General features: G+C 44.6%; 2 protein-coding genes across 8 annotated transcripts in view; one reads left to right on the top strand and one right to left on the bottom strand.

Moving 5' to 3' along the window:
• Positions 1–19,889, bottom strand: part of NRAP (nebulin related anchoring protein) — a 69,576-nt gene extending 49,687 nt beyond the window's left edge. Inside the window, exons 1-12 of one of the 5 annotated variants that reach the window (XM_081075197.1) lie at positions 19,575–19,889; positions 19,181–19,275; positions 18,519–18,606; positions 14,090–14,194; positions 12,539–12,643; positions 11,353–11,457; positions 10,557–10,661; positions 9,655–9,762; positions 9,270–9,374; positions 6,307–6,411; positions 5,156–5,272; positions 34–138 (exon numbers count right to left, since the gene is read on the bottom strand). In XM_081075197.1, coding sequence (XP_080931323.1) covers positions 34–138; positions 5,156–5,272; positions 6,307–6,411; positions 9,270–9,374; positions 9,655–9,762; positions 10,557–10,661; positions 11,353–11,457; positions 12,539–12,643; positions 14,090–14,194; positions 18,519–18,606; positions 19,181–19,275; positions 19,575–19,646 — 1,215 coding nt within the window. In that variant the 5' untranslated portion in view covers positions 19,647–19,889. Of the gene's footprint in view, positions 1–33; positions 139–5,155; positions 5,273–6,306; positions 6,415–9,269; positions 9,375–9,654; positions 9,763–10,556; positions 10,662–11,352; positions 11,458–12,538; positions 12,644–14,089; positions 14,195–18,518; positions 18,607–19,180; positions 19,276–19,574 lie in introns of all 5 variants that reach the window. The other 4 variants (XM_081075200.1, XM_081075199.1, XM_081075198.1 and 1 more) reach the window with 4 other exon arrangements.
• A 2,609-nt stretch (positions 19,890–22,498) lies between these two features.
• CASP7 (caspase 7) overlaps positions 22,499–24,609 on the top strand; it is a 33,352-nt gene continuing 31,241 nt past the window's right edge. The window contains exons 1-2 of one of the 3 annotated variants that reach the window (XM_081075303.1): positions 22,509–22,673; positions 23,428–23,498. The gene's annotated coding sequence lies outside the window, so the exon portion shown is untranslated. Of the gene's footprint in view, positions 22,674–23,413; positions 23,499–24,609 lie in introns of those variants that run through there. The other 2 variants (XM_081075304.1, XM_081075302.1) reach the window with 2 other exon arrangements.

Genomic DNA, 24,609 nt, shown 5'->3' with positions numbered 1-24,609 from the left:
GCCCACACAAGTGCTGAGGCATTCAAAACTCACATCACTGGTGAATTTGGAGATCTTGCTCACATTCCTGAATTGAGGTGTTTCACAGTAGTTGATACTGTGACCTTTACTACTTTCCAGATCCTTCTTATATTCCACCTTAGAAATCAAAACACCAATTGCACAGTAGAAACAAACCCAAAGTCACTCTTGAAAATGTCACCAGGACTTTACTAGGAAATTTTTAGAAAGCTATCAACCCAAGATTTAAAAATACCAGGCATAGGATACAGTAAATTAACAATACATTGTTTTCTTTTCAAATAATAGATCAGTGAATAATCAGTTGGGTCCTAAAAATTAAAAATATATAGTCCCTTTCAAGAAGAAATGGTGTAAGATTTCATACCACTCAAAAATGGCAAAGTTCCATGGGGTTACAAAAGTTAATTTGGGGAATGTAATCAATAATGTTGTAAAGATTTTGTAGGGTATCCGATGGACACTTGTCTTATTAGAGAGACCACCTCAGGGATGATATAGATGCCTGATCATTGCACTGTACACCTGAAGCTGAAGCTGAGCAATAATGAATGTCAACTACAAGTTTATATATATATATATATATATATATATATATATATATATATATATATATTTACAAGAAGCAGAGTACAGCATTAGGAATAGAGACAGTGGAAATGTAATGGCTCTGTGCGATGTCACAGGGATAGTGGATAGGGGGAGGGGGTTGACACAGTGTGAGGGATATAAATGATGACTATTACATTGTTTTGTGCACCTGAAACTAATAAAAAATGTTTTTTTAAAAATGGCAAAGTTGATTTTAGACATCAAGACAGTGGTTACTCTTGGGGACAAGTGCTTGGGGGGTTGGTGAGGAGGGTGTCTGGTCTTCTGGTCATGTGCTGTTCCTTGCTCTGGGTGCTAGTTACACAGATGTGTCCACTTATAGAAATCCTTCCTGTTACACTCATGATGTGTGCACTTCTCTGTATATATACTTGTGGGGACAAAACCCCAAAAAACAGTTTCCAGGCTCTCGGCCTCACATAGAAAGGTGCTGGCTCGGGTAGTAAATGGCCATCAACTGTGATCAGATGGCCAGCAGCTGTGGCTAGTTGGCCGTCAGCTGTAACCCGTAGGCCATTGGCCACTAATATAACGGCTGTGGCTATGCTAGCAGAAAGGAATGGGGACTAGCAAGAAGATGGTGGCTGGCAAGCGCGGACTGCTGTTAGGCAGATTATGTAGATCCTGCTTCCTGTGTCTCCAGCCCAGCCGCCAGCGAGAATATATTGGTTTGATTCCCCTATCTATGGCTCCGTGGGTGTTCCTTTTTGGCCTTACCGTGTCCTGCGTTCTTGGGCGGGGAGTGGGAGCTGAGACCCTGCACGACAAATGGCGCAGCGAGCAGGGTCCCCTGCGCGACACATGGCGTAGTCGGCAGGATACGGTGCCGGCCAAAGCTTTCCGAAGGGCAGTGGAGCAGTTTGTGCGTATGAAAGCTCAGTCTGAGGAAGACCAGGAGGAGCAGCTGCCGGAGAGCTCGATTCCCGTGGAGGGGTGGAAAGATGTGGATGGTTCCCCAACCAGCAGAGGCCGGAGAAAGCGGAGAAAGCGAAGGTTGTTGCTGCCCTGTGGGCTGGGAACTGCTTGCTGAGGCAGCCCGGATGCAGGACTTTTAGTCCCAGGAGGAAATGCTTGTTGAGTCCTCCTTGGGAGATGAGGGTGAGGTCAAGGTCATCCCTCACCCCCAGGACAGCCCTGGCGAATGACTATGGACTATGGGGAATTGCCTTCTATCCCTAATTTAATGGACGCTTGACTGTTTGGGAACATACCATCATGTAGTGGGACTGGTTGATGTTTGCTTTTGTGTCTTGACTGGCCGCCATTGATAATATGTAAGCACCTTGATGTGAGCCGCTGTTGTTCCAGCACGGTACCCCGAGAGGCACAGAGAGAGAGTGGCAGTGCCCTGAGAGCCCTGGCTGTGTCCAGGAAGTCTGGCTGTGTCCAGAGAGAGTGGCAGTGCCCTGAGGCCCTGGCTGTGTCCAGGAAGTCTGGCTGTGTCCAGAGAGTGGCAGTGCCCTGAGAGGCCCTGGCTGTGTCCAGGAAGTCTGGCTGTGCCCAGAGAGAGTGGCAGTGCCCTGAGGCCCTGGCTGAGTCCAGGAAGTCTGGCTGTGTCCAGAGAGAGTGGCAGTGCCCTGAGAAACTCTGGCTGTGCCCGGGGAGACAGGTGGTACCCTAAGAAGCCCAGGAAGTCTGGCTGTGACCAGAAGTACTGTGGTGGTCCCCTGAGAAAACCTGGCTGTGCCCGGGGAGACAGGTGGTACCCTAAGAAGCCCAGGATGTCTGGCTGTGCCCAGAAGTACTGTGGTGGTGCCCTGAGAAACCCTGGCTGTGTCCAGAGAGCCTGGCTGTGTTCAGGATAGTGCATTCACCTCCAGGCTCCTTGCACAGGGCCCCTCGCAGAAGACGCTTGTCGCGTAGATTGTGAGGCGAGACCCTGTAGGGGTGGAGTGTGGGGACAAAACCCCAAAAAACAGTTTCCAGGCTCTCGGCCTCACATAGAAAGGTGCTGGCTCGGGTAGTAAATGGCCATCAACTGTGATCAGATGGCCAGCAGCTGTGGCTAGTTGGCCGTCAGCTGTAACCCGTAGGCCATTGGCCACTAATATAACGGCTGTGGCTATGCTAGCAGAAAGGAATGGGGACTAGCAAGAAGATGGTGGCTGGCAAGCGCGGACTGCTGTTAGGCAGATTATGTAGATCCTGCTTCCTGTGTCTCCAGCCCAGCCGCCAGCGAGAATATATTGGTTTGATTCCCCTATCTATGGCTCCGTGGGTGTTCCTTTTTGGCCTTACCGTGTCCTGCGTTCTTGGGCGGGGAGTGGGAGCTGAGACCCTGCACGACAAATGGCGCAGCGAGCAGGGTCCCCTGCGTGACAATACTTCCATAAAATCGAACCCCAAAAGTTACTTTACAAAGGAGCATAATAAATGAGATCACTCATAGACACACAGAGAGTCTTCTCATTTCAAATGGGTTGGTTAGTTGAGCTCCCCTGGGTGGATGGAGGCAAAATGTGAGGTTAGTTATTAAATAGCCTCCTGGTCATCCCAGGTAATTGGAGAAGGCTCTGAAGGCTGATTACCATTAACAGAGGCATGCATGGCTGATTTGTCTCACGGGATAAACTTAAGAGCAAAAAAGCAACTGAAGGTTCCCTTGTAACCTCTTACCAAAGGAAATATAATTTGTTATCCTTATGAAATATGTGATGGGGATATGCCTTCTAAAGCATGCAAGATGCATTATAATGCTCACAATATGATGTCAAATAAAACAGTATACAAAACTATATATGTAGTTGAATTCTATGTAACTATGTTTTTATATTCATATACTGGTTTACAGTATATTCACATAGAAAAAGGCCAAAATGGTAACAGAGTTATTCCTGAGTGGTAGAATTGTAGTATCAGTGGTCTGGTTCCAGTTCTGTCTCTAAAAGTCTCTCTGAACCAGAACAAGACACTTAACTTGCCTGGGCCTATGACAAAGTGAGGGCCTAAAGACTGCAAAGGACCCATCTAGATCTGAGTCAAGAGCAAGGTTTGGCAAACTTTTTCTATAAATGACCAGACGGCAAATATTTCACACTTTGCTGGCCACACAGTGTCTACATCAACTATTCCTCTGCCCTTGTAGCTTGAAAGCAGCTGTAGACAATACTTAAACAAACATCATGTGGCTGTGTTCCAATAAAACTTTATTTACAAAAATAGGCTGGGGGCCGGATTGGGCACTCAGTAGTTTGCTGACCTCTGGCCTACAGCATCAGAATTATCTGGAAGAGTTATCTAAAACACAGACCCCATGCCTTGGCACCCATCTACTATTAGAAAGTTTGGGATGAAATCAGGAAAGTATCACTCCTAGTGACGCTGAGCAGCCCAAAGTCAGAGGACAAGGGTTAAATAACAGGTTGAAGTAAAGAACTGACCTTTAGCGATGAGAGAAGAAAAATATTTTTAGGATCTCTGCATATCCGTTTCTGAATTACAAATAACTTGTTGCTGTGAGTAGTTTTAATAGCTTTAATTCCTCCCTGTCACGCAGGGGACCCTGCTCGCTGCGCCATTTGTCGTGCAGGGTCTCAGCTCCCACTCCCCACCCAAGAACGCAGGACATGGTGAGGCCAAACAGGAACACCCACGGAGCCATAGATAGGGGAGTCAAACCAATATATTCTCGCTGGCGGCTGGGCTGGAGACACAGGAAGCGGGATCTACATAATCTGCGACCCTCCGTCCTAACAGCAGTCCGCGCTTGTCAGCCCCCATCTTCTTGCTAGCCCCCACTCTCTCTGCTAGCGTAGCCACAACCGTTATATTAGTGGCCAATGGCTTATGGGTTACAGCTGACGGCCAACTAGCCACAGCTGCTGGCCATCTGATCACAGTTGATGGCCGTTTACTACCCGAGCCAGCACCTTTCTATTGTGAGGCCGAGAGCCTGGAAACTGTTTTTGGGGGCTTTGTCCCCACACTCCCCTTGGGAGAGGATGCCAACTCAAATGCCTTCAGGGTCCAGATAGGTAGTGCAAGTGAGACTCTAGGGTGTGAAAGGATGTAGAGGGGACATTTCCTTGCCAAAAGGTCCTAACAATTCTAAAAGTCTTAATCACTACGTAGACCAAACAAAACACACCCTTCGGCAGCCAGTTCCACCTCTAAGGGAAGGGGGATTCATAGGGTACACACCGTTTCTTGGAAAGCTGACTACAATATTAAGAGAATGGAAGAGGCTCCGCCCTCAAAACCGTCTGTTCTTTGATTTCCGTTCTATAAGAGTGACGTATAGCTATAAATGTTGGCTCATGCAGTATTCTGACAACCAGAAATCTATTGCCTGCAACTTTTGAATATTGCAGCCCAGTGAGAATTCAGGAAGAAACTTCTGAACCATCAGAGAAAAGTAATGTTTTGATTCTGGGCTCTCTTGTGAATGGCTTTTACTGCAGAGTCATTCTTTTGGGAACTGGGAAGTCGTTTAGGTGGCGTTACCTAGAATTTTTTCTGGGGTTGCCCCATCCACTGCCTAAAGGAGGTACAGCATACAGGTGCGACTGTCCCCCAAACATACCTCACTCACAAGCTTGTGCACACTCTGAGCTCGCTTCAGAACCAGGTTGTCTTGGGCTGGGAGGGAATGATAATGTGCAGCACCTTTCATTTTATTGAAGTCCTGCCTGTATTTTATCTGAAAGAAACACACAAACGGGGTCCAGAGTTGTTGTCTTCTGCTCCACAAGAGAAATTACTTCAGCATCACCCCACACTTAAGGTCAACATTTGCTTCATAGAATTTTCTGATGGAAAAAAACATCATGGGGGTGTTTTCCTCCTTGAGATCCATAAACTGATTGGTCCCTTTTGTATTAAAATTTTACTGGCCCATCTCACACTTTACACTTTAATTTGCATGAAGAAAAGTCTTTAAATAGTCATACCAAAAGGTGTAACCCCAAACTCAGTCTGCCCTTGGTTTCAACATCATTTTTCATCCCGCCTGCTGAGGAAGGGGCAAAGGGAACAATGTGTCTTTTATTTCCCGTGCAGGGCAAAAGGGCTAATAACTGAATAATAGTTGAATAAAGGAGAAGAGCAAAGGAGATGGGAAACAAATGCGTGGCTTCTAATTAGAGACCAAGTTTCAAGTTGGCATATTTAGTATATGTGCTGCCACAGCGAGCACTCAAGTTGGAGTGTTAGATCTAGTGTGTGTGTGTGTGTGTGTGTGTGTGTGTGTGTGTGTGTGTGTGTGTGTGTGACTTTGCCAAGTTTAACTATAAGCCGTCTTTCAAGGACTGCCAGCTGGCCAACATTCTGCAAATAAAAATTTTATCCACCGGGTTACACCTAGTTTGATAATCATATGACTTGTTTTAATCAGCTGTCCCCCTAAAGTGCTAGATTTCTAGGTGGGTTCTTTTGCGAAGACTCTCCTAACCCCAACTCATCTGGCTAAACCAGTGTTTGTCCTTGCTTCAGCTGACTTAAAGTGAGTCGTACTATTTGTCCCGTCAATCTCCTTTGAAGCAGATAAATGGGACCACACAGTCTGAACAAAAGAAATAGATACCAGAAATCTGGAGAGAAATTGAGGGCTAACATTCTACTTTGGCTCAGTTCCAATCAATTAAGCTGTGCGTAGGTATCAGTAAGCACAGCCTTCAAAGTCTCATTTCTCCTCTGCTTCGGAGGCTCTATGGGTCTTCCCGATGTGGTACTTACATCACTAGCAAGTTCGTTGGCTTTCTTGGCGTTCTGATAAGCCGGGGTGATCATGGCGGGGAAGCTGCCCTTCCCTCTGTGCTGGTCATATTCCTCCAAGTAACCCTGCTGGGTCAATCAGACATTTCAATCAGTAATGCTCTCCTCCCGAAATGGCTGGGGGATCGGCAATGATCTCTCCTAGTGCCTGTTCCCATGGAGGCCCATCCATATCAGACATTCAGTGATCACGCTATAGGAGCGGTACCTTGTGGTGGTTGAGATGGCCGACTCTGAGTCACTGGTGCCCAGCACACAGTCAGCACTGAGGAAATGGTAACTCTTATTGCCATCATCATTTCCACCAGATACATCAAGACACTCTACCAGTCTCCCAGGCCCATGTATTACGGAGTATTCACTTCTTAGCCGACACTAGGAAAGCCCCTCTGAGCAGCCACTGTAGTCTTGAACGCTGCCTTTCTCAGGCCCATTAACAGATTTATGCAGAGAGATGAGTTGACGTCCCAAATACTGTCTCCCGCTGTGATGTATGTCATTTGCCAAGAAGGAGAGCATTATATAAAATGGGGGTTCAGAATGAGTCACACCAAGATGTGGCCCTGTGGTGTGCGGATTGTTTTGAGCTAAAGATCACTATAGCGTTGGACTCAAGAGAAACTTCTGCCCCTCCCTTAACTACCTAGAACAACTTGAATTAGGGGCCTTGCCTATAAGAGATTATCAGAGATATCTTCCTTTGACCTATGTATAGGGCAGGGCAAACTTCTATTCTCTAAAGTGCTGTTCTTCTTATCATCTTACATGGACTTTGGAAGCCCCCAGGGCGCACTGCGTCATGTTTAGCTCAGGATGTCTTATATACCTCAATCCCCCTTTCTATCTCTGAACCCCACCTGCATGTGCATTCCCATACATATGTATGTATTAAATTTCGTTACTTTTCTCTTGCTAATCTATCTCACTTCTGTTTGATTATTAGACCAGCTAGAAGAACCTTGAGAGTAGAGGAAAATTTATTTCTCTCCCATAATAATTATCTGAACTTTTATAATGGGGTGGGCAGTGTTTTCAAATTGGCATAAGAGGATCTGAAATGGGGCTAAACTACATGTTTCACACTAAACATTATAATCTGAGTCTTAATTTCTTCCTTCCTTCTCTCCACACCACCCGTGCACTTTCATAAAGGAAAAGCTTTCTGTCATGAGGTCCATCACATCACTTGTATAAACCTTCCCTGGCTGTCAGATGTACTTCAAGGCCCTGTTAGATGCTCCATTGTCTCTGGGGAACTCATCCCTCACTCCTAGTCCTGTGCTGAACTGAATCAGCTGCTTTCTCATCTCACAAATATGGAACTGCCTTTAGAGTGTTGACTGGTTACTAATAACAGACTGATTACACGGCAGAGTCCGTTAACCTAAAAAAAAACCAGTTACTCATTAAAAAACAGAATGGATTGGTTGGCATTTTAGGCACTACAGTTATTTATAGTTTATCTGACTGTCTGTCTGCTTCTCTCTCACTCCCTTCTACCCACGCCCTGGTGAGTCCTGCTAAATCACACAGTGAAAGGCCACGCAAGACTGATCCTCTCAACAGCTGCTAGTGGTATTATCAAACAAACACCCACTTTGATATTTGCATTTGTTATGATCACAACTGGAAACCGCCACCAAAATGTCCTAATAACTGAGAATCGACTATGCTCCCACGAAGTTACATTTCACTGCTGTGTACAGACACGTCTAGACACACGTATGAAATTGTGTGCAGTATAACTATTGGCAGATAGCACTGTCCACATTTAGAACCAAATAATTTTTGCCAAATACAGAAACCAAATTTTTTTAAATAAAACTAATGTCTGAAAGTTGTCCTGAGCCTTCTACATAACATATTTAAAACATGAAACCAATAAACACATATTTTCACTGAGTTTAAAGCATTAAGAGACCATTTAACTAACCATGGAATTTAATAAAATGAGCTTTTTAATTCAAAGCCAAATATTTTTGCTCAGACCTTTGCAAAGGGGTCACAAACTGTCTTCACACACATCCTAAGTCTCCCATGACTGTACCCTTATATAGGCAACTTGTTTTTCTGAGGAAGAAAAGGAAGTTGTTTTCTAAATTATATATATTGAATAAGTCATTTACGTTATAGAGTCTACCTACTGCCAAAAAATTCAAACAACTTTCCAATTAAGAAAGAAGTATCAACTAAGCCCAGTTGTAATTTTCTAGTACACACGCACTTGCTTTTCCAACACCCTTTACTTACGACAGTAAAAAATAATGTTTCTTTTCTCCCCTAAAACAGCTGTCTAGTACCAGAAAATAGAGAGGGATGTGCAAATGAAAACTAGCTTGTAGTTGTTATCTCAACCTTTTTATACCCTGACAAGATGTAGTTTATTTAAGAAGTGAAATTGGGGAAAACATCTGTGTTCTCTGGCATATTGTTTTACCTAGCAACCTAGACAAGAAATACTACTTTCCAAGAAAATGATCTCCACTACTCAGTGAATTGCTAAATATTTCTCATGACATGTATTTTGATCCCCTTTGTACTTATGCAATGGGTTGAAAGTAACCAGTCTTAGTAGTCCTTGGGACCATTCTTCAATGAATAGATGAGAATGCTTTATTCTTAGCAAACCTGCCATCTTGACATAGTTCCTCTACTTAAAAAAAGAAAAAACAAGTTCTTGGAATCTGTTTCCCTAAGTGGGTCAAGTTGAGCCCTGTGTAATTATTTGCCCACTACTTTCTTGCTTAGAAAATCCAACTTTTGTAAATAGGGCAAAAATAAGCCATAGCCCAACCTCTGCTTAAATGGTCATTTAAGCCCAAACTCTGCTTCAATGGCCACAGCCTGTGTCACAGACTATAGGGCTGCAAACTGAGAACTGACCATCAAAAAGGGCAGTCTGACGAAGTCATTTTATCACACACCTGGCCATACTGATCCATGTATTCCTTCGTCAATGTACCCTCAGCTCCAGTGGCTGGACCAGCCATTCCTTTTATTTCTCTTTGATATTGTTGATGGTACTTCACCTGTTTGAATGGAAAAGACAAACCCAGTGAATTTAGCCACCTGTGCTCAAGGGCAGAAGAGTAAAAATGAATGCCTTGTGGAATGTTCTTTTTCTGCTTGGGTCCAGGCAGTGTGGCTTAGACATAAAAGTGCCAGATCATGGTAAAATTGATTGAACACCATGAAGGAAAGTTCCTGGATCCACAGTGCATGCCAAAGTAGACAGGAAGTTGGACTTGCCAGGCCCAGGTAACTTCCTGCTTCCTCCCCTAACATGACAATGTTATCAGGGACACTTACATCACTTGCCAGCTCATTGGCTCTTTTGGCTATCTGATAAGCAGGTGTGATCATAGCAGGAAAACTGCCTTTCCCCCTCTGTTGTTCATGGTCCTCTGTGTATCTCACCTGGAAAATGAAGACAAATTTTGGATCACATGTCACCCTCTCACCTTCTACCAGGCAATCTGAGTGACAAGTTTTAGTAAGAGCTCCCATAACCCCCTGCACACGCCCTGTCTCAGCTCTCATGGCAATGTAATTGGCTGATAGCTTGATGAGCCCTGTGTATCATATATACCTTTTTATTCCCAATACTCAGCACAGTGCCTGGCACATAGAGAAATTCAATGTAGAGTTCATCACAAACGTGTGAGGCACCTAGTGTGGGCCAGGTGGCAGGGCTGGGCAGAGGAATAAAGCTTCTGCCCTTGAGGAGCTGCCAGTCAAGTTTGGGAGTCAAAAGACGCTTCTCAACCCAAGGCAAGTGGAAGCCACTTGTGAAGCTAAACCTGAATTCATGCTTAAACTTCCCACTCAGAACACCACTAAGTTCTTGGTCTTACTGTGCTATGGAGCGACTGGGCTATGAAAAGGCAAGCAGTAGAAATTCTTTAGAAGTTACGTTCTATAATTTGCAGTGACCAGGAGAGACTTGATCTGAAATTAATTCTTCCAGATGAACCAGATACATCTGGGTTGTCACTAATATTCTCTAAAGTTTTCTCTCTAAAGGGGAGTTTTCACAAGTTCTGTGCTAGCGAACTTTGTGATCCAACCATCCTTGACCTCAGAAAGTTCTTCCTGGTCTTTGCACAGCACTGAGATGCCACCTACATTCTCCCGCCCTCCTCCTCCAAGCAAGGAAAGAATGGAGAATCTTAAACAAGAATCACTGAGTCTCGGCCTTCATCATTGCTCACATCACTTTGAAGCTGTCCCCCCGCCTTGGCCCGTAGCAGCTCAGGGGTGTCCGCCAGGGTGGTGAACTTAGAGATGCGCTCATCATGGCCTCTCTTATATTCCACCTGAGGAGAAGACAATATAGAGTCACGGTCTTACCCACCAGCCTTTGTGAAGACCTCTCCTGGCAGCTGCCCTGAAGTTACACCTGCTGGCTCCCCTCGACACACCTATGGGAAGTCTTTAGAGCTTGCTTTATGGGCATTGATGCTAAGCTGTAAAGTCCACAAGAGTGCCAGGCACTGCTAAGCATAAACAATATGAACTCACTTCAGCTCCATAACAATCACAGGAGGCACAACTGTTATTTTCCCCATTTTTACATATGAGCCACTGAGGAACAGAGAGGTTAAGCAATTTGCTCATGGCCACACAGCTAGTTAAGTGAGAGAGCCATGATTCAAACCCCAGCATTCTGGCTCCAAAATCGGAGCTCTTAACCAACAAGCTATGCTACTCTTCAGGAGGACCTACCATCGACTTTGTAAGAATAAGTGTGCTTAGTGCTAAAACAACCTTAAGGACTCATTTGGTCCAGTCTTTGGGTGAGCTACAGGGTCTCTCCATTTGATGGATGGGGCCCAGTCAAGGCACAGAGGATAACTGATAAGGAAAAGATTTAAAAAATCAGTTTTCTCCATAATACCACACCTACTTCCCAAAAGCACTCTCTCTTGGATTTTTATATAAGTCCCAGGTGTACATTAGTGACAAAAATTAGCATAATCGACAGTGAATAAGCACTAGGATACTTACTTGGCTGGCCAGCTGGTTGGCTTTCTTGGCCCTTTGATAAGCAGGCGTGATCATGGCTGGAAAGCTCCCCTTGCCCCTCTGTTGCTCATAGTCTTCTGTATACTCCTGCAGGTCAGAACCCATGTGAGCATGAGAACCAATATGATATAAGATGGGAACTAATGAAATGACAATTGCGAGCATCATCAGAACCAAAGCAACTGGGTTTGTAAGATACCTGGAAGATAATTCAGTCACCTGGAATAAATTTGAAAATGTTATCCAACTGGTGATTTGAATAAAACTTTCAAAGCACATTTCCCAGGTCAAAGGGTTTGCCCTTCAATCCTTGCATCAAATTATGTGGAACCTGGCACACCCCAAAGGATTCCCTTTGACTCAAAGGCATGTATGATAATGTAGCAATTAGGATGCAGGAGATTTTTCTGCAGCTTTTCCACTGGAGATAGTTCTATAGCATTGGGAATAAAATGTCTGCTACTTTTGCCTCCTTACTTTTTGAATATCTCAGATAATTAGTTTTCCTAATGAGACGTAGCAACTTAGCATTTGTGTTTCTACTGTTTTCTTTCCATTTGCTAAAGGAAAACTCACTGAGGACTAACAATATTTTCCAAAGTGATTTCTTCAAAGAGCAGGTGTCCTGGTGTGTAGATAGGACTAGAGGGTAGGTACTATGCAATTTTTTAAAGGATTTCCACAACCTGGGCTAAAATGGCCTTTTCTACATGATTACCTACCAAGGTCTCTTACAGTGCTGGAGGTCAGAAGTCTACAATGGGCCATTAGGGCTGGTTCCTTCTGGAAGATCTAGAGACTCAGGCTCTTTGCCTTTTCCAGCTTCTAGACGCTGCCAGCATTCTTTGGCTTGTGGCCTCAAATAGCTTTGACTTCCGCTTCTGTTGTCACATTACCTTTCTCTGATTCTGACCCTCCTATCTCAGTCTTATAAGGATCCTTGTGATTAAATTGCATCCATCCTAATAATCCAGGATAATTTTCCTATCTCCAGAACCTTAACTTACTCACATCTGCAAAGTCCCTTTGGCATGTAAGTAACATATACACCGTTTCCAGGGATTAGCATATGGAAGTCTTTGGAGGAGGGGCCAGTATTCTGTCCATCACAATCTTACAATAAAGGAACATTCAAACTAATTGCTAAAGTAATTTCTAGGGCCCTTACCTCACCGAGAGATTTTCGAGCTTCGACCATCCTTACGATTTCAGGGTCTGGCAGCGCTCCTGGGCACCAAGAATTCCCTTCCCCATATCCAGTCCAATAGGCTCTCTATAAAGGAAACCCACAAATACATACAAATACATACCTCACACATTTGGTTGGTAAGATTCCCCCTCCCAACCCCAGCCTCCCAGCAATGCTCACACACAATGTTAATATCAGAAAGAAATTCTCTGAAAACTACAAACTCTTATTGGTATATGGCATGTCTCAGCCAACCCAAATATTCATTTTTTTTCTAATTAGACAAGAACTAATATTCTACATAACTGAACTTTCTGAACTTCACTTATATCATAGAAGAGTTTCAAATGTAACCAGACATTTCTTTGCCCATCATTGCACCAAGATTGAGCATCAGAGAGTTGCTGTGGACAGGTAATCTGAGATTAATCAGCATCATTCAGCCAACCTTCAAACACCTACTACCTGGTATGTGCCTAACATTCAGTTAAGCAATTAACATTGGAAAAAAGCAAAAGAAAAAAAGAAAAAGAAAGACCAAGTTCCTCTTTTAAGATACTTATGACCTATCTAGAGAAATAAAATAGAGGAAACAATTAGTGATTAGAAAACGTTTGTGTGCTTCAACATACTGTATCGAAGGTAACTACAACAGGAGTTTTAAAAAGGCAATCTGTAAGAGATGGACCCTGTTTTGGACAGGAAGATGGAATTTGAGCTGGACCTCCAGGGCTGAGGTCAGTTAGGAGATGCAAAGGGAGAAAGAAAGATTTCTACGCTAGGAGGTTGGTTCCATGAAGGCAGGGCTTTTCCTCTGTTTTGTTTTCTAATGTATTCCAACAGCCTGGGACAGTGCCTGAGATGGAACAAGCTCAATGTAACAATAGGTAGGTACCTCTACAGAGGAACCTGGGATAGGAGATGGTGGACAAGGGATTAGCTTTGTCATGTTTGCAATTTTTTACAATAAGAAAAATGCAAGTATTATGTGTATGACTGAAATGAAATGGCTGAGGAATTTTGAAATGATGAGGCTATTAATAGAGTGACCATAAATTCTCAGGTGGTGGGAGGAGCAAGCCAGGGACATCCAGGAAGCTGTGTGTGACCCACGTCTATGACAGAGGCAAATCCAGGAGAGGGAAAGCCACCTCGGGAGGCCGCCATGAAGGTCCAGGCAGGAGATGATGTGGATCCAAGCTGGGAGAATGAAATGGAAAGGGGGGCGGGAGCTGAGTGAAATGTCAAAGGAAGAAAGGGCAGCCTTGGTTTCCAGCCTGGGTGTCTGTTCCCACCGACAGAAACACAATGGTTGGAAGGAAGACATCAATGAGCTTGGACGGAAGTAGGTATGGCTGAAGTGACGCTGGGACACGTTGATGAAGGTCTTCCGTAGACAGTTGGGATTATAAACTGGATAAAAGAAAGCCTAGTTGACTTCGTCTAGAACTAATAAGAAGAATACATTTCATCTGCATGGTGTGTCCTTCTTTTCTCTGCATCCAAGCCCATTCATAACCTTTCTCTCACCTCATTCTCCAGGGGTTGCCTGTTTGGTGCAGTAGCCCCTTCCTTGGATTCTATATCCCAGGGAAAACCTGATTTAAACCGTTTGCCATCATCTTGCTTGTCAATCTGCACAATGAAAATGTGGTCAGGAAAGAGAAAGAGAAATAATCAATGTGTCGCTAAACTGGAAGAGTTCCCTAGGTGTCAAAGGCAGAGCATCTTAACTGCACTACAGCTCACACTGTGCTGTCAGTCTCACTGCGGCTTCATCTGTTCCACCAGATGGGCAGCATGTACAGAGCGCCTGCTGTGTGCACAGCTCTGTTCAGCAGTGCAATTAAAGAGACTGAAAGTCTCCGTGAGCTTAGCACACAACATCAAGAATTCAGGTTCAAGGAACTTCAGGGCGTTAAGAGTAAGGATTCTTTACTTAGTCTGTGCCACAAACACCCAGGGAGCTTATTAAAATGCTGGCTCCCTAAATTCAAGTAGGTGTTCTCTAATGTTTTATAATTTCACCTTTAAAATCTTGACCCATGATACACCTTCAGTGAATTTTTGTGGGAATGTGAGGTAGGTATCAAGATTTGTCTTTGGCCATGCAAATATCCAAGCCCTCCAGAATCATGGATTTAAAGATTATTCTCGTTACATTGAATTGCAATTGTGTCTTTGTTGTAATTCAAGTGACCATATATGAGCAGCTATGTTTGTGGACCTCGTATAGTATTTCACTCATCTATTTGTCTATCCCTGTGCCAACACTACCCTGAGTACTTTTGTAGTAAATCTTGAAATCTGTTAACCTAAGCCCTTTAATTTTTTTTCTTCAAGATTTCCTGGTTATTCTAGAATCTTTGTAGGTTCATATCTTTGTAGGTTCAATTTTACAATCAGTTAGTCAGTTTCTACAAAAAAACAAAACAAAACAAAACAAAAATCAAACAAAAAAACCCCGCAGGGTGTGGACTGGGATTGCATTGGATGTGTAGATCAATGTGTAGCACTAACATCTCAACAATATCTTCAGGACCCAGGATAGGCAAAGATTTCCTAAAAATAACATAAAAAGGACGAACCAAAAAAAAAAAAAATCAGAGAGTCTTAGGTTTAAACCCAGATATAACTTATGAGGTCCAAACTGGGGCCCCAAAACCTACAATTTTAACAAGCTGAAGTTTAAATCATTAACTTTATAGATGAGAAAAGCAGCTCAGGGAAAATAAGTGAACTTACTAAAATCTTTCAATGGGTTTTCTTTTTTTTTTTAAATTAAAGTTTTTTGGGGTGACAATTGTTAGTAAAGTTACATGGATTTCAGGTGTATAATTTTGTAATACATTATCTGTATCTCACATTGTGTGTTCACTACCCAGAGTCAGTTCTGTTCCCATCACCACATACTAGACCCTGTTTACCCTCTTCTAGAGTCCCTCTTCCCCCTTATCAATGAGTTTTCAGAGTCAGGTTTAGAACCCAGGAATTCTGGTTCCCTATGAAAGCACTTTCTGTCATTTATTTCCTGGGCTTCCACTGTTTAACGCAACTCCAATATGTACATTTTTAAATATATAAATTGAGAGAGCTTTACATGTTTTTTCCCGCGGATTTTGAGAAACCGCCATGAGCATCACACAGACTAAGGCAGAGTTTCTTGGAGGCACTACTGATATTTGGGGCCAGTTAATTCCTTCTTGCAGGGGACCGTATTATGCAATGCAGGATATTAAGCAGCATAGCTGGCCTCTATCCACCAGACGCCAATAGTATTCCTACCCCAAAATTGTGCCAATCAATAAACTCCCCAGACATCACCAAATGTTCTAGGGGGTTGGGGGTGGGGGGTAACATTGCCCAACTTGAGAGCCACTGACTTAAGGAGTCCGAATCACATGACCCAAGTAGAGCGGAAGCCATATTTGCTCCCCTTCTCCCACAGCACAAATCCAACACTGAGGAGTGTCGGCCTCCCCAGAGACCTTTCATGAGATTCGGGATTATTCTGAGGAAGTAGGAAGAGGGATGGAAGCCATAAATGCTACTGAGGCGGTAAGGAAGCATCAAGGGCTAATGTTCATTCTTTGAATAGAGGAGAACCTACATGCTTTATTCTTCTAAATATTCTACTCACATCTACCAAACAGGAAATTTTACCTTAGTATATACTTATTTTTAAAAGAGTGACATTTAAAAACAGAAAAACATCAATCTGCTTCAACTGCCAGCTCAAAATTTTTACATTTCTCCTTCATCACCACCACTGAAGCGTCGCTTTTTTCCCTTTTTTTTACTTTTGCACAAGCACAGTGACTTTAGATTTTATACACCTGGCAGTCTCTCAGAGACACAGAGGGGTAAAAAGTAATCCAGTGCACTCCCCAGGTGGTTCTAAGATCTAGGGCCTAGAAGGGACACACTTGTCCATCTGAATTTTTCCCTGGTGGCCAAGGAGGAGAAAGTGATCTCAGCAGTCAACTGATGTACATGTAATACACATACCACATACACACACAGAGAAACATACATACACAGACGCACACACCACACACATGTGGGTACCTATGCATGTATACACAGCACATGCACACATATGTACACATATACACACACACACATACACTCCCCATATGCACATATACATGATTATACACATATTTACACAGATACAGATACACACACATAGTTCTCCTGGGCAGCTCACATCACTGTCTACGGCTGGAAACAGAACCAGAGATAATCTCACTCCAGGTCGGGCCTGTCATACACAGTTAAAAGAAAGTGAATCCACAACCACCTCAAAGAAAAGTACTATTGTGTGACCTGCTGTATGATTGTAAGGTAGGGACATGCCAGTTGAAGCTGAGCATAGGGTGGAAAAATACAAGTATTATGGATCTTTTTGTAGAGAATGTAATACATGCAAACAGCAGTCCGATGGGTAAGTACATCTCCTTGCATTAATCTGTCAAGCTCTGGCTACACAACTGCAGACACATCTGGATGTTTGTAAGTATCAACAAGTGCTTTTCTTTCTGGAGCATTTACCAGAATGCTCTAGGTACACAGAAGCAAACCAATGGAAGAATTCAGGATGTGGAGTCTAAAGTCAGATAAATCTGGATTTGTCCTCCCTCCACTAACTGGGTAAAACTGGCAAGTTATTTAACCTCTCTGAGCCTTAGCCTCCCCAACTGTAACATGCCACTACCACAGAGGATTCCTGTGAAGAATAAATGAGATAACACAGATAAAGAGCCTAGCAGAGTGTTTCACACTCTGTTTAAGTATGAGGTAAATTCAGTCTTTATTGCAACTTCATGTAGCTTTCCTTAGACATCAGGAGATGACAACAAAATCCTAAAACAGTTAGCCTTCTCAGTAACCTAGGATTGCTTGTGAATTCTTAAGACTTGTGAATCCTTAGAAATCAATGATATATGAGCAACAATCAGAGTCCCCTTTTCCTCACCAGTAGAATGAGATGATAATATTTACTTTATTGGATTGTGATGTGTATTAACTGAATTAAGCAATAAATATACAGTAAATGTTATATAAGCTTGTTAAAAATAAGAAATCACAATTAGTGCAAAGTACTTAGCGAAAGTATCTTGGCAGTATGTGTAAAGAGCCACATGGTAAGGACAAGCTCGATCTAATGCACATTTTTTTGAGGAGTGTGGCCTGAGCAGGCAGGAGAGCCAGTATGAAATGAGGTAACATTAGGAAGGCAGATTACTAGAGAGCCTTCCACTTCATGCGTAATTTTCTAATTTTAGAAAGCCACTAGCTCCATCTCACTGAACTTTTTGTGGGGCATGAGAAGTTAAATGATTCATCATTTTCATAAACACAAGCCTTCAATGAAAGTTAGTTATTTGACAAAACTCCATTGCTGGTTTTTCAAAAGAAGTTGGTTTATCGACATGGCCTCCTTGTCTACGCAAATATCAGTTCCAAATCAATATAACTTTGACTTACCCCTGCCCCGTGGAGAAAGAGAGGCTGCAAATAATCTTAAACACTACTGAATTTGGAGGGATTTAAGAGTGTGAAACTAGAGGTTTTTATTTTCTATACCAAAATAATCATGGAGAGAAGAAAAGGCTCTTGTAATATTTTCTAACTACTGTGTTTTATGTATTAGACACCTAGTGTACACAGGGCCTTTTGTATAAACTGTCATCAATGTGTCCAAAGCTGGCAGACACAGAGAGATTACTCTGTATACAACGACCTCAGACATTCAAGCTAGATTATCGTGGGTATTTGGCCCCTATCCTGTGATAGGACCAATAGCAATATTGGTTACTTAAATGTCCTTTGCATGGTTCTGTGGGGAAAATGTGCAGGCTCACATCTAGACACAGACACTTAAAAACATAACAGGTGCCTGAGCTAAGAAATTTTCTTTAAAGGCTATTTTGAAATTCAAAATTATGTAACTTACCCCATGGATGTCTCCTGGAGACTTCCCCACATTTAAATTTAATGGAATATGATAGACACTTGTGAAAGTGTTGTTCTTGGGGTTATGGCTACAAAATAGATATAAACCAAAATTAGAAATGTGCTTTATCCAAGATGATTGAGTGACTCATCTTAAAGGTACAGTCATTTTTTTAAAAAAAATCAATAAATATAAAACTTAATAACTAAGTTCATGATTTTCTAGTGAATCTTAAAGAAAAAAATCAAATAAATTCAATATATATAAAACTTAAAGACCAAATTTAACTAGAAATGATCTCCTTAAAACTTTCTGAAAAAACAGAAAAGGATTCTGAAATTATTTACAAGAAAGAATGTTAAAGCTCTATATGCACATATCCATGGCAATTACATTGTTCCACACAATATTTAATAATTTGACATGGGGTTATAGTGGATGGATTTTATCTTTTATTTATAAGAAACATGAAACTTTCAACTTTCTGCCCATTGCATAAAATCCCACCTTAGATCTCATCTATGATGGTATGTAAGCAAAAACTTTTGAGAAAACAGTTCTTGGGTAAACCCCTGGAGTGTGTGGTTTGAATCTCTGATTGGCTACTTGTTAAAAAATAAACAAAACTCAAGAGGTGGTGGGGAAGGCCACCAAACACTTACGCATGACAGTACGGCTTTTTCTGGTGACTCACAAAGTTATTCACCGATAGCATCATCTTGCAAACTTCACAGTGAAAACACGCTTTATGCCATATCTACAAATCATATACAAAAGATTTAGCAAAATTACCCTTTTTTCAGATTCAATATTCTCATATATTGCAGGGTAAAAACTGAGCCTTAGGGATAAAATGCTGATTTAAAAATACACAGCTATAATATGTTAAATAAATGAGTAACTTTTTTTTGTTGTTGAGAGAATTCATAGCTAGAAATGGGTAAAACTGAAAAACGGTAAGAAATACATGTGGGGTTCAAAATACCCCACAGTCCATAAGTGAGAAGATAAATTTCCCATTTTGTGATTTCCAAAGGCCAACACATGTCTACTGACCTGGTCTAGACAGCTGATCTTCTCAGCAGGATACACTCCATACCCACACCTAGAGCAAGCCTGGACATTCATCTTGACTTCCGAGGAGAGAAGACTAAGACAGGTAACAGGCAAGAAATCCAAGCAGATGGCCTAGTCTAGTTGTTCAACTCTCCAAAATCCCGAGCACTATTAAATCCTGGGGCACCTTGATTGTTCAGAATCCAACTTCCACTTTCCTTTGCTGACCTTCTAGTCTGAAGTCAGCAGCTGGATGGTTTTTAAAGCTGCCACTTACCCAAGGGGCTATTCTGGAGACTCACTCAGCACGCATGCGTCTGGGAAACGAGGTGGAGGTATTTCGAGCTGACATGCTTCTCTAAATAGAAAAGTGAACTCACAATAGCATCGTGTTTATGTGGATGACCAAATCCTGCTGTATGATCAGGCAAGCATGTAGTTTCACACTAGCTGTGATCATAACCCAAGAAAAGAACCCAAAAGAAAACTGCAGCACACCCTCATCTGACGATCAAATTAGAAAAGCTTACTCTGTCAGCAAGATGACTAAAGCAGAAAGGCCAGCTCCCAAAAATATAGGAAATAAAACAGAACTGATTCACTCCGTGGGAAGGGGAAAAACTGTACTTGAATTTTAGCTTTATCTATTAAAAATGTTGACAACAGTGAGACTTTAAACTGATTGAGATATCCAGTTGTGTTTAGCTTCAGCTAAACTGTACAAATAAGAACAAATGAGAACTCTCAGTGTTTCGGCCTCTGTAGGGTACCCTGGACTGTTCCAAGATGGATTCCCTGGCCTCCCAGGCCTGACGGGGGCAGCTTGAAAATAAACCCATCTTCCTGGCTTTGTGAAGCTCCTCACTGCCTTCAGTGTCTACCTAAATGTCACCTTAAAACAGACCTTCTAGAAACAGCTTACAAAAGATGGCGCCTCACCTGTCCTCACCCCTCAGCTCACTACCTGCTAGAATCCTTACCTTATTTTATGTTCTTTGGAGCAGTTACCACCACCTGACATCTTAAATACTAGCATCTCTACTCTTTAAAATTATCTATCTCCTCCATCAAAATATAAGTCCCATCAAAACAGGACTCTCGGTCCTTGCTGTAATTTCTGTATCCCCAGTACATAGAACAAGGACTGACATGGAAAAGATGCTAAATATGTATTCACTGGATCAATGAAATAAGTTTAATACTTTTACCAAAACGCCTAAGGGGCCAGAGGTGAAGTCACGGGTTATGGTAGGAACCTTCCCAAATGGGAGGGCACATGCCCCCGCCAACTTGTCATTAAGAGAATACCAGTACCCAGCATTGCCAATACTCCGATTTTTCCAGAGATGCCAGATATTGGCATTTGCACATGAAATTGCCTGTTTTGTAAAACACCGGGAACAAAACAATAAAACAGGGCCATGGGCAGTATTTGGTTGGCAGTCTATCAATTTGTGACCTTTGACCTAATGCTCTGAGAAGATAATGTTGTGGAGTCTCCAGGTGGAAAGACATCAGTAGTATTTTTGTGTTACTTTAGGAGAGCCGGAAGGAGGAGGTGGCTGCAGAGCAAGTGAAGAAGAGTATCATTCACATGACACTAAGGAGAGGGTGCAGCTGGAGACTCCCCATAGACAGACTGATAGAGGGACTCAGGGCTCTACCTCAGCTCCTGGAGGAAAGGGGCCTCTTAAGTAGGGACTCCAGGCTCAGGAAGACTCCGGCCGGGCTGCTGAGTGAATGGGAACAGCAAAGGCAAATTACAAAGGCCTGAAGGCTCCCTGAAGGTTTTGCTCTGTACCGAATTTCTTAAGCTGTACCTGGAAAGTGGGCTGGCAGCCCCAATAACCACTATGAAAAAATTCTGTCTCCATCCAAGAGGGATGAGGAACCACCGTCAGAGTTCATCCAAAAAAAAAAAAAAAAAAAAAAAGCTACTTCTTCCCAGCCTACGATTGTGATTGATTGCCCTCCATGGCTGCTACAAAGTTCTAGGTCACCCTTGTCAAAACAAGGATCTCCACAAGATGTTAAATACGTTAAATATGTCTTGGGCCATCACTTCTGCTTTTAAAAGTCATTTATTAGGTATCAGAAATCGTAAGGAGAAACAACCCCAACGAACTGGAAATGGGACAGTTCAAAGAACTAAAGTGAACATTCACTGCTGGGGCAAGAAACACACAGCCCTCACTTGACAGACGCTGTGCATGGCCTGCGTGTCCATCCCGCCCGCTCACATCCGGTGGCGCCCCTCCCGCCTCACAGTGATGACACCAGGCTGTGCCAGCCTCAAACAAGAGCACATGGGCTCCTCTGGCCTTCAGGATTGTTCAGACAACATCTGTCTTAGCCTGGGTTCCCCAGAAAACAGAACCCGAGGCAAAGGCTTATGTATAAGGACCATATTCAGAGGTGTCCCAGGGAGCAGACGCAAGGAGGTAGGAAATGGAAGGAGGAGAGTCAACATGACGGTTCGTTCTCAAAGTAGTCACCCCGTGATATAAAGTGCATTGTGTCACTTGATGTCCATCTTCTGAGAGGCCATATAAACAATTGCTACTCAGGAACATGTTAGTGGAAGGAAGGATTTATCTGGCCTCTGTCTCCCATTGGTGAAAGTTTCGCCCCACTGGGTGCAAATATCTCTGGTATGATTAAAACTAATTTCTTTGCAAATATTTACACCTCAGTGTGACTGAGTTAATTAGCTGCTCCCAAGGAGCCTTGGAAAGAAAGGCATTAGAGGCCTCGGATGGAGGCCCAAGGATGAAAGCCGTGGGGGGCGGGGGAGGGATGCGGAGGTGAAAGAAGAGGAATCCGTGCCCTGCGGGTCTCTCCCTGGCTAAACGAATCCACGGCTACATATCCAGTGACTGACACCTGGGGGCGCTCAATAAGTATTTCAGGAATGATTCCGGCGCCAGCCACGTCGGGACAAGCGGGCTGTTTGCATGAAGGACTTGCTTAGGAGAAAGCCGAGTTGGCGTCCTACTGCTTACGTGCAGACAGGCGCACTCGCAAGTGAAAGCAAGTTCTGGAAGGCCGGAAGACGACAGCGGATCCGACGGTGACCCGAGGGGCCCGCCTTGGGAAAAGGTAACACCCGGAGAGGCAGGCGCCGAGCACCCAGAGGCCCTGAACCGCACAGGCTGGGGTCAAGGATCTGGCTGGGGGAAGAGCTTTAAGGCTATGGGAACTGGGTCTCCGTAGCGGTGCGGCGGCCCTAGTAGACTTGGGGCAGCAGCGGGAGAGGGACGGAGGCGGGCGCGGGGCTCCGAGGAGCGCCCCGTAATTGAGCGGCGGGGGGCTGCGGGGCGTGCTCCTCCCCTGCGTGGCCCGGGAGGTTTGCAGCGCGCACTCTGGGAGTCCCTTTGAGCGCCGCCAGATCTGCAACTGTGCCCTCCCGAGGACTGAGCGCGGCGGCGGGATCCCAGAAATCTCTGCAAACGGAATCCCGCCGCGCGGCGACTTTGCCGGGGGAGCTTTCCGGGGACGACGCGCCTAGTGACCCGGGCCACTTTGCAGGGCCGAGTTCCAGGGCGGTGCTCGCGGCCAACTTTTTAGAGCGTGCGACCCATTTTGCCGAGGGCGCCTGCACGAGACTGTGCGCGCGGCCAACTTTGCGGAGCGCGCCATCCTGAGCCGGGGTCGGGGGAGGGGGAGGGGCGGGGACGGGGGGGGCGGGGGAGGGGCGGGGACGGGGGGGGCGGGGGAAGGGCAGGGATGGGGGGGCGGGGGAGGGGCGGGGATGGGGGGCGGGGACGGGGGGGGTCACGTAGCCCCGCCCTGCCCCGCGTCTGGCCCCCGACGGCTCCTCCCCTTCAGCGCTTTACTTTCATTTTGGTGGTAGTCGTAGCTCCAGACCCAGCCGCGGAGGGACGGAGACCGCTGCAGCCTCTGCCGCCAGGCCGCGTAGGAACGGTAACTTCGGCCCCCGCCCCTGCTTTTGCCTTTCCAGCCCATCGGCGGCGCCTCCTCGGTGCCCCGTCCGGCCTCCTCCTCCCTCCTCCGCTGCCCCGATCGGGGTCCCTCGGAGCAGGGCTGAAACTGCCGGCGCGGAAACTTTGGGGGAGACGATGGTTGGATCGGCTTGACTTCCCTCCTAGCCGGCGGGCGTCCCCCGGTACTGTTCGAGGTTTGGAAAAGAAGAGGTGGATTTGAAAGGGAAGCCGCGGTTCGTTATCCCCCAGGGCTAACGGCGAGGGCTCCCGCGTTCAACAGCCCTAGATTTCAGTCCCCGCTTCCGTGCTGGCCAACGGTGGGGCCTTGGCTCTCTCGGTGCTTATCCATTTGATGGGAATAATGGTGATTAGGGTTTCCAGGGGGGAATTCCCGCCCATTCTCAGGAATTTTGTTCGCTTTCCGGTTCCCGAATCCCGAGAAAAGTTGGGGAAATTGGGAAAATCGGCTCCGTGAACCCAGGTGGTTGGTAGTACGGGCCGTCACTTTGTGGAAACAATTCGTCGTGGAGAACAGAAAACAGTTTATATCTTGGGATTCGGGACCGGGAAAGCGAAAAAAAAACTTCCTGAGAACGCGGGGTAATTCCCGACTGGAAACCCTAGTTGGTGATGCTGGGCTGACGCTTGCAGCCAGGATGGAAGGAGGTGACTATATTGCAGAGCAGGGCCTCTTTTAAGGCTTAGTACGCTACATGTGAGCTACTGTCATCGTTTTGGGAATACCCTTGTGCAGGGCTCTTAAAGATCCCTTGAGGAACTGAAAAAAGACAGGACTCTCAGGCTGCCAGTGACCTTGTATGTAACCTGTTACCTGTTGTATTCAAGTTTGCCGTTTATGGGGCAGTATAATTACTGATAGGTGATTCTGTGAGTCATTACCGAGTCATTGCCAGATCTTATCCCTTGAACTCCTGGACTGGCGGTCTACTTACCCCAGCATTATTTACTTACAGGCTGTTTCCTCCTCGGGGTCCATAGTCTGACCTTCATCCTCGTCAGGCAGCTACTACTTAGGTTCACAGTCCACTTCTGCCTCCTTTTAGCTGTGTGGCTTTGAGCAGGTGACTTAA

Source organism: Rhinolophus hipposideros (assembly GCF_964194185.1).
Source record: "Rhinolophus hipposideros genome assembly, chromosome: 15".
Taxonomy (NCBI): Eukaryota; Metazoa; Chordata; class Mammalia; order Chiroptera; family Rhinolophidae; genus Rhinolophus; species Rhinolophus hipposideros.
Note: the sequence above shows the minus strand (reverse complement) of the source record. Positions and strands in the feature narration are given on the sequence as shown.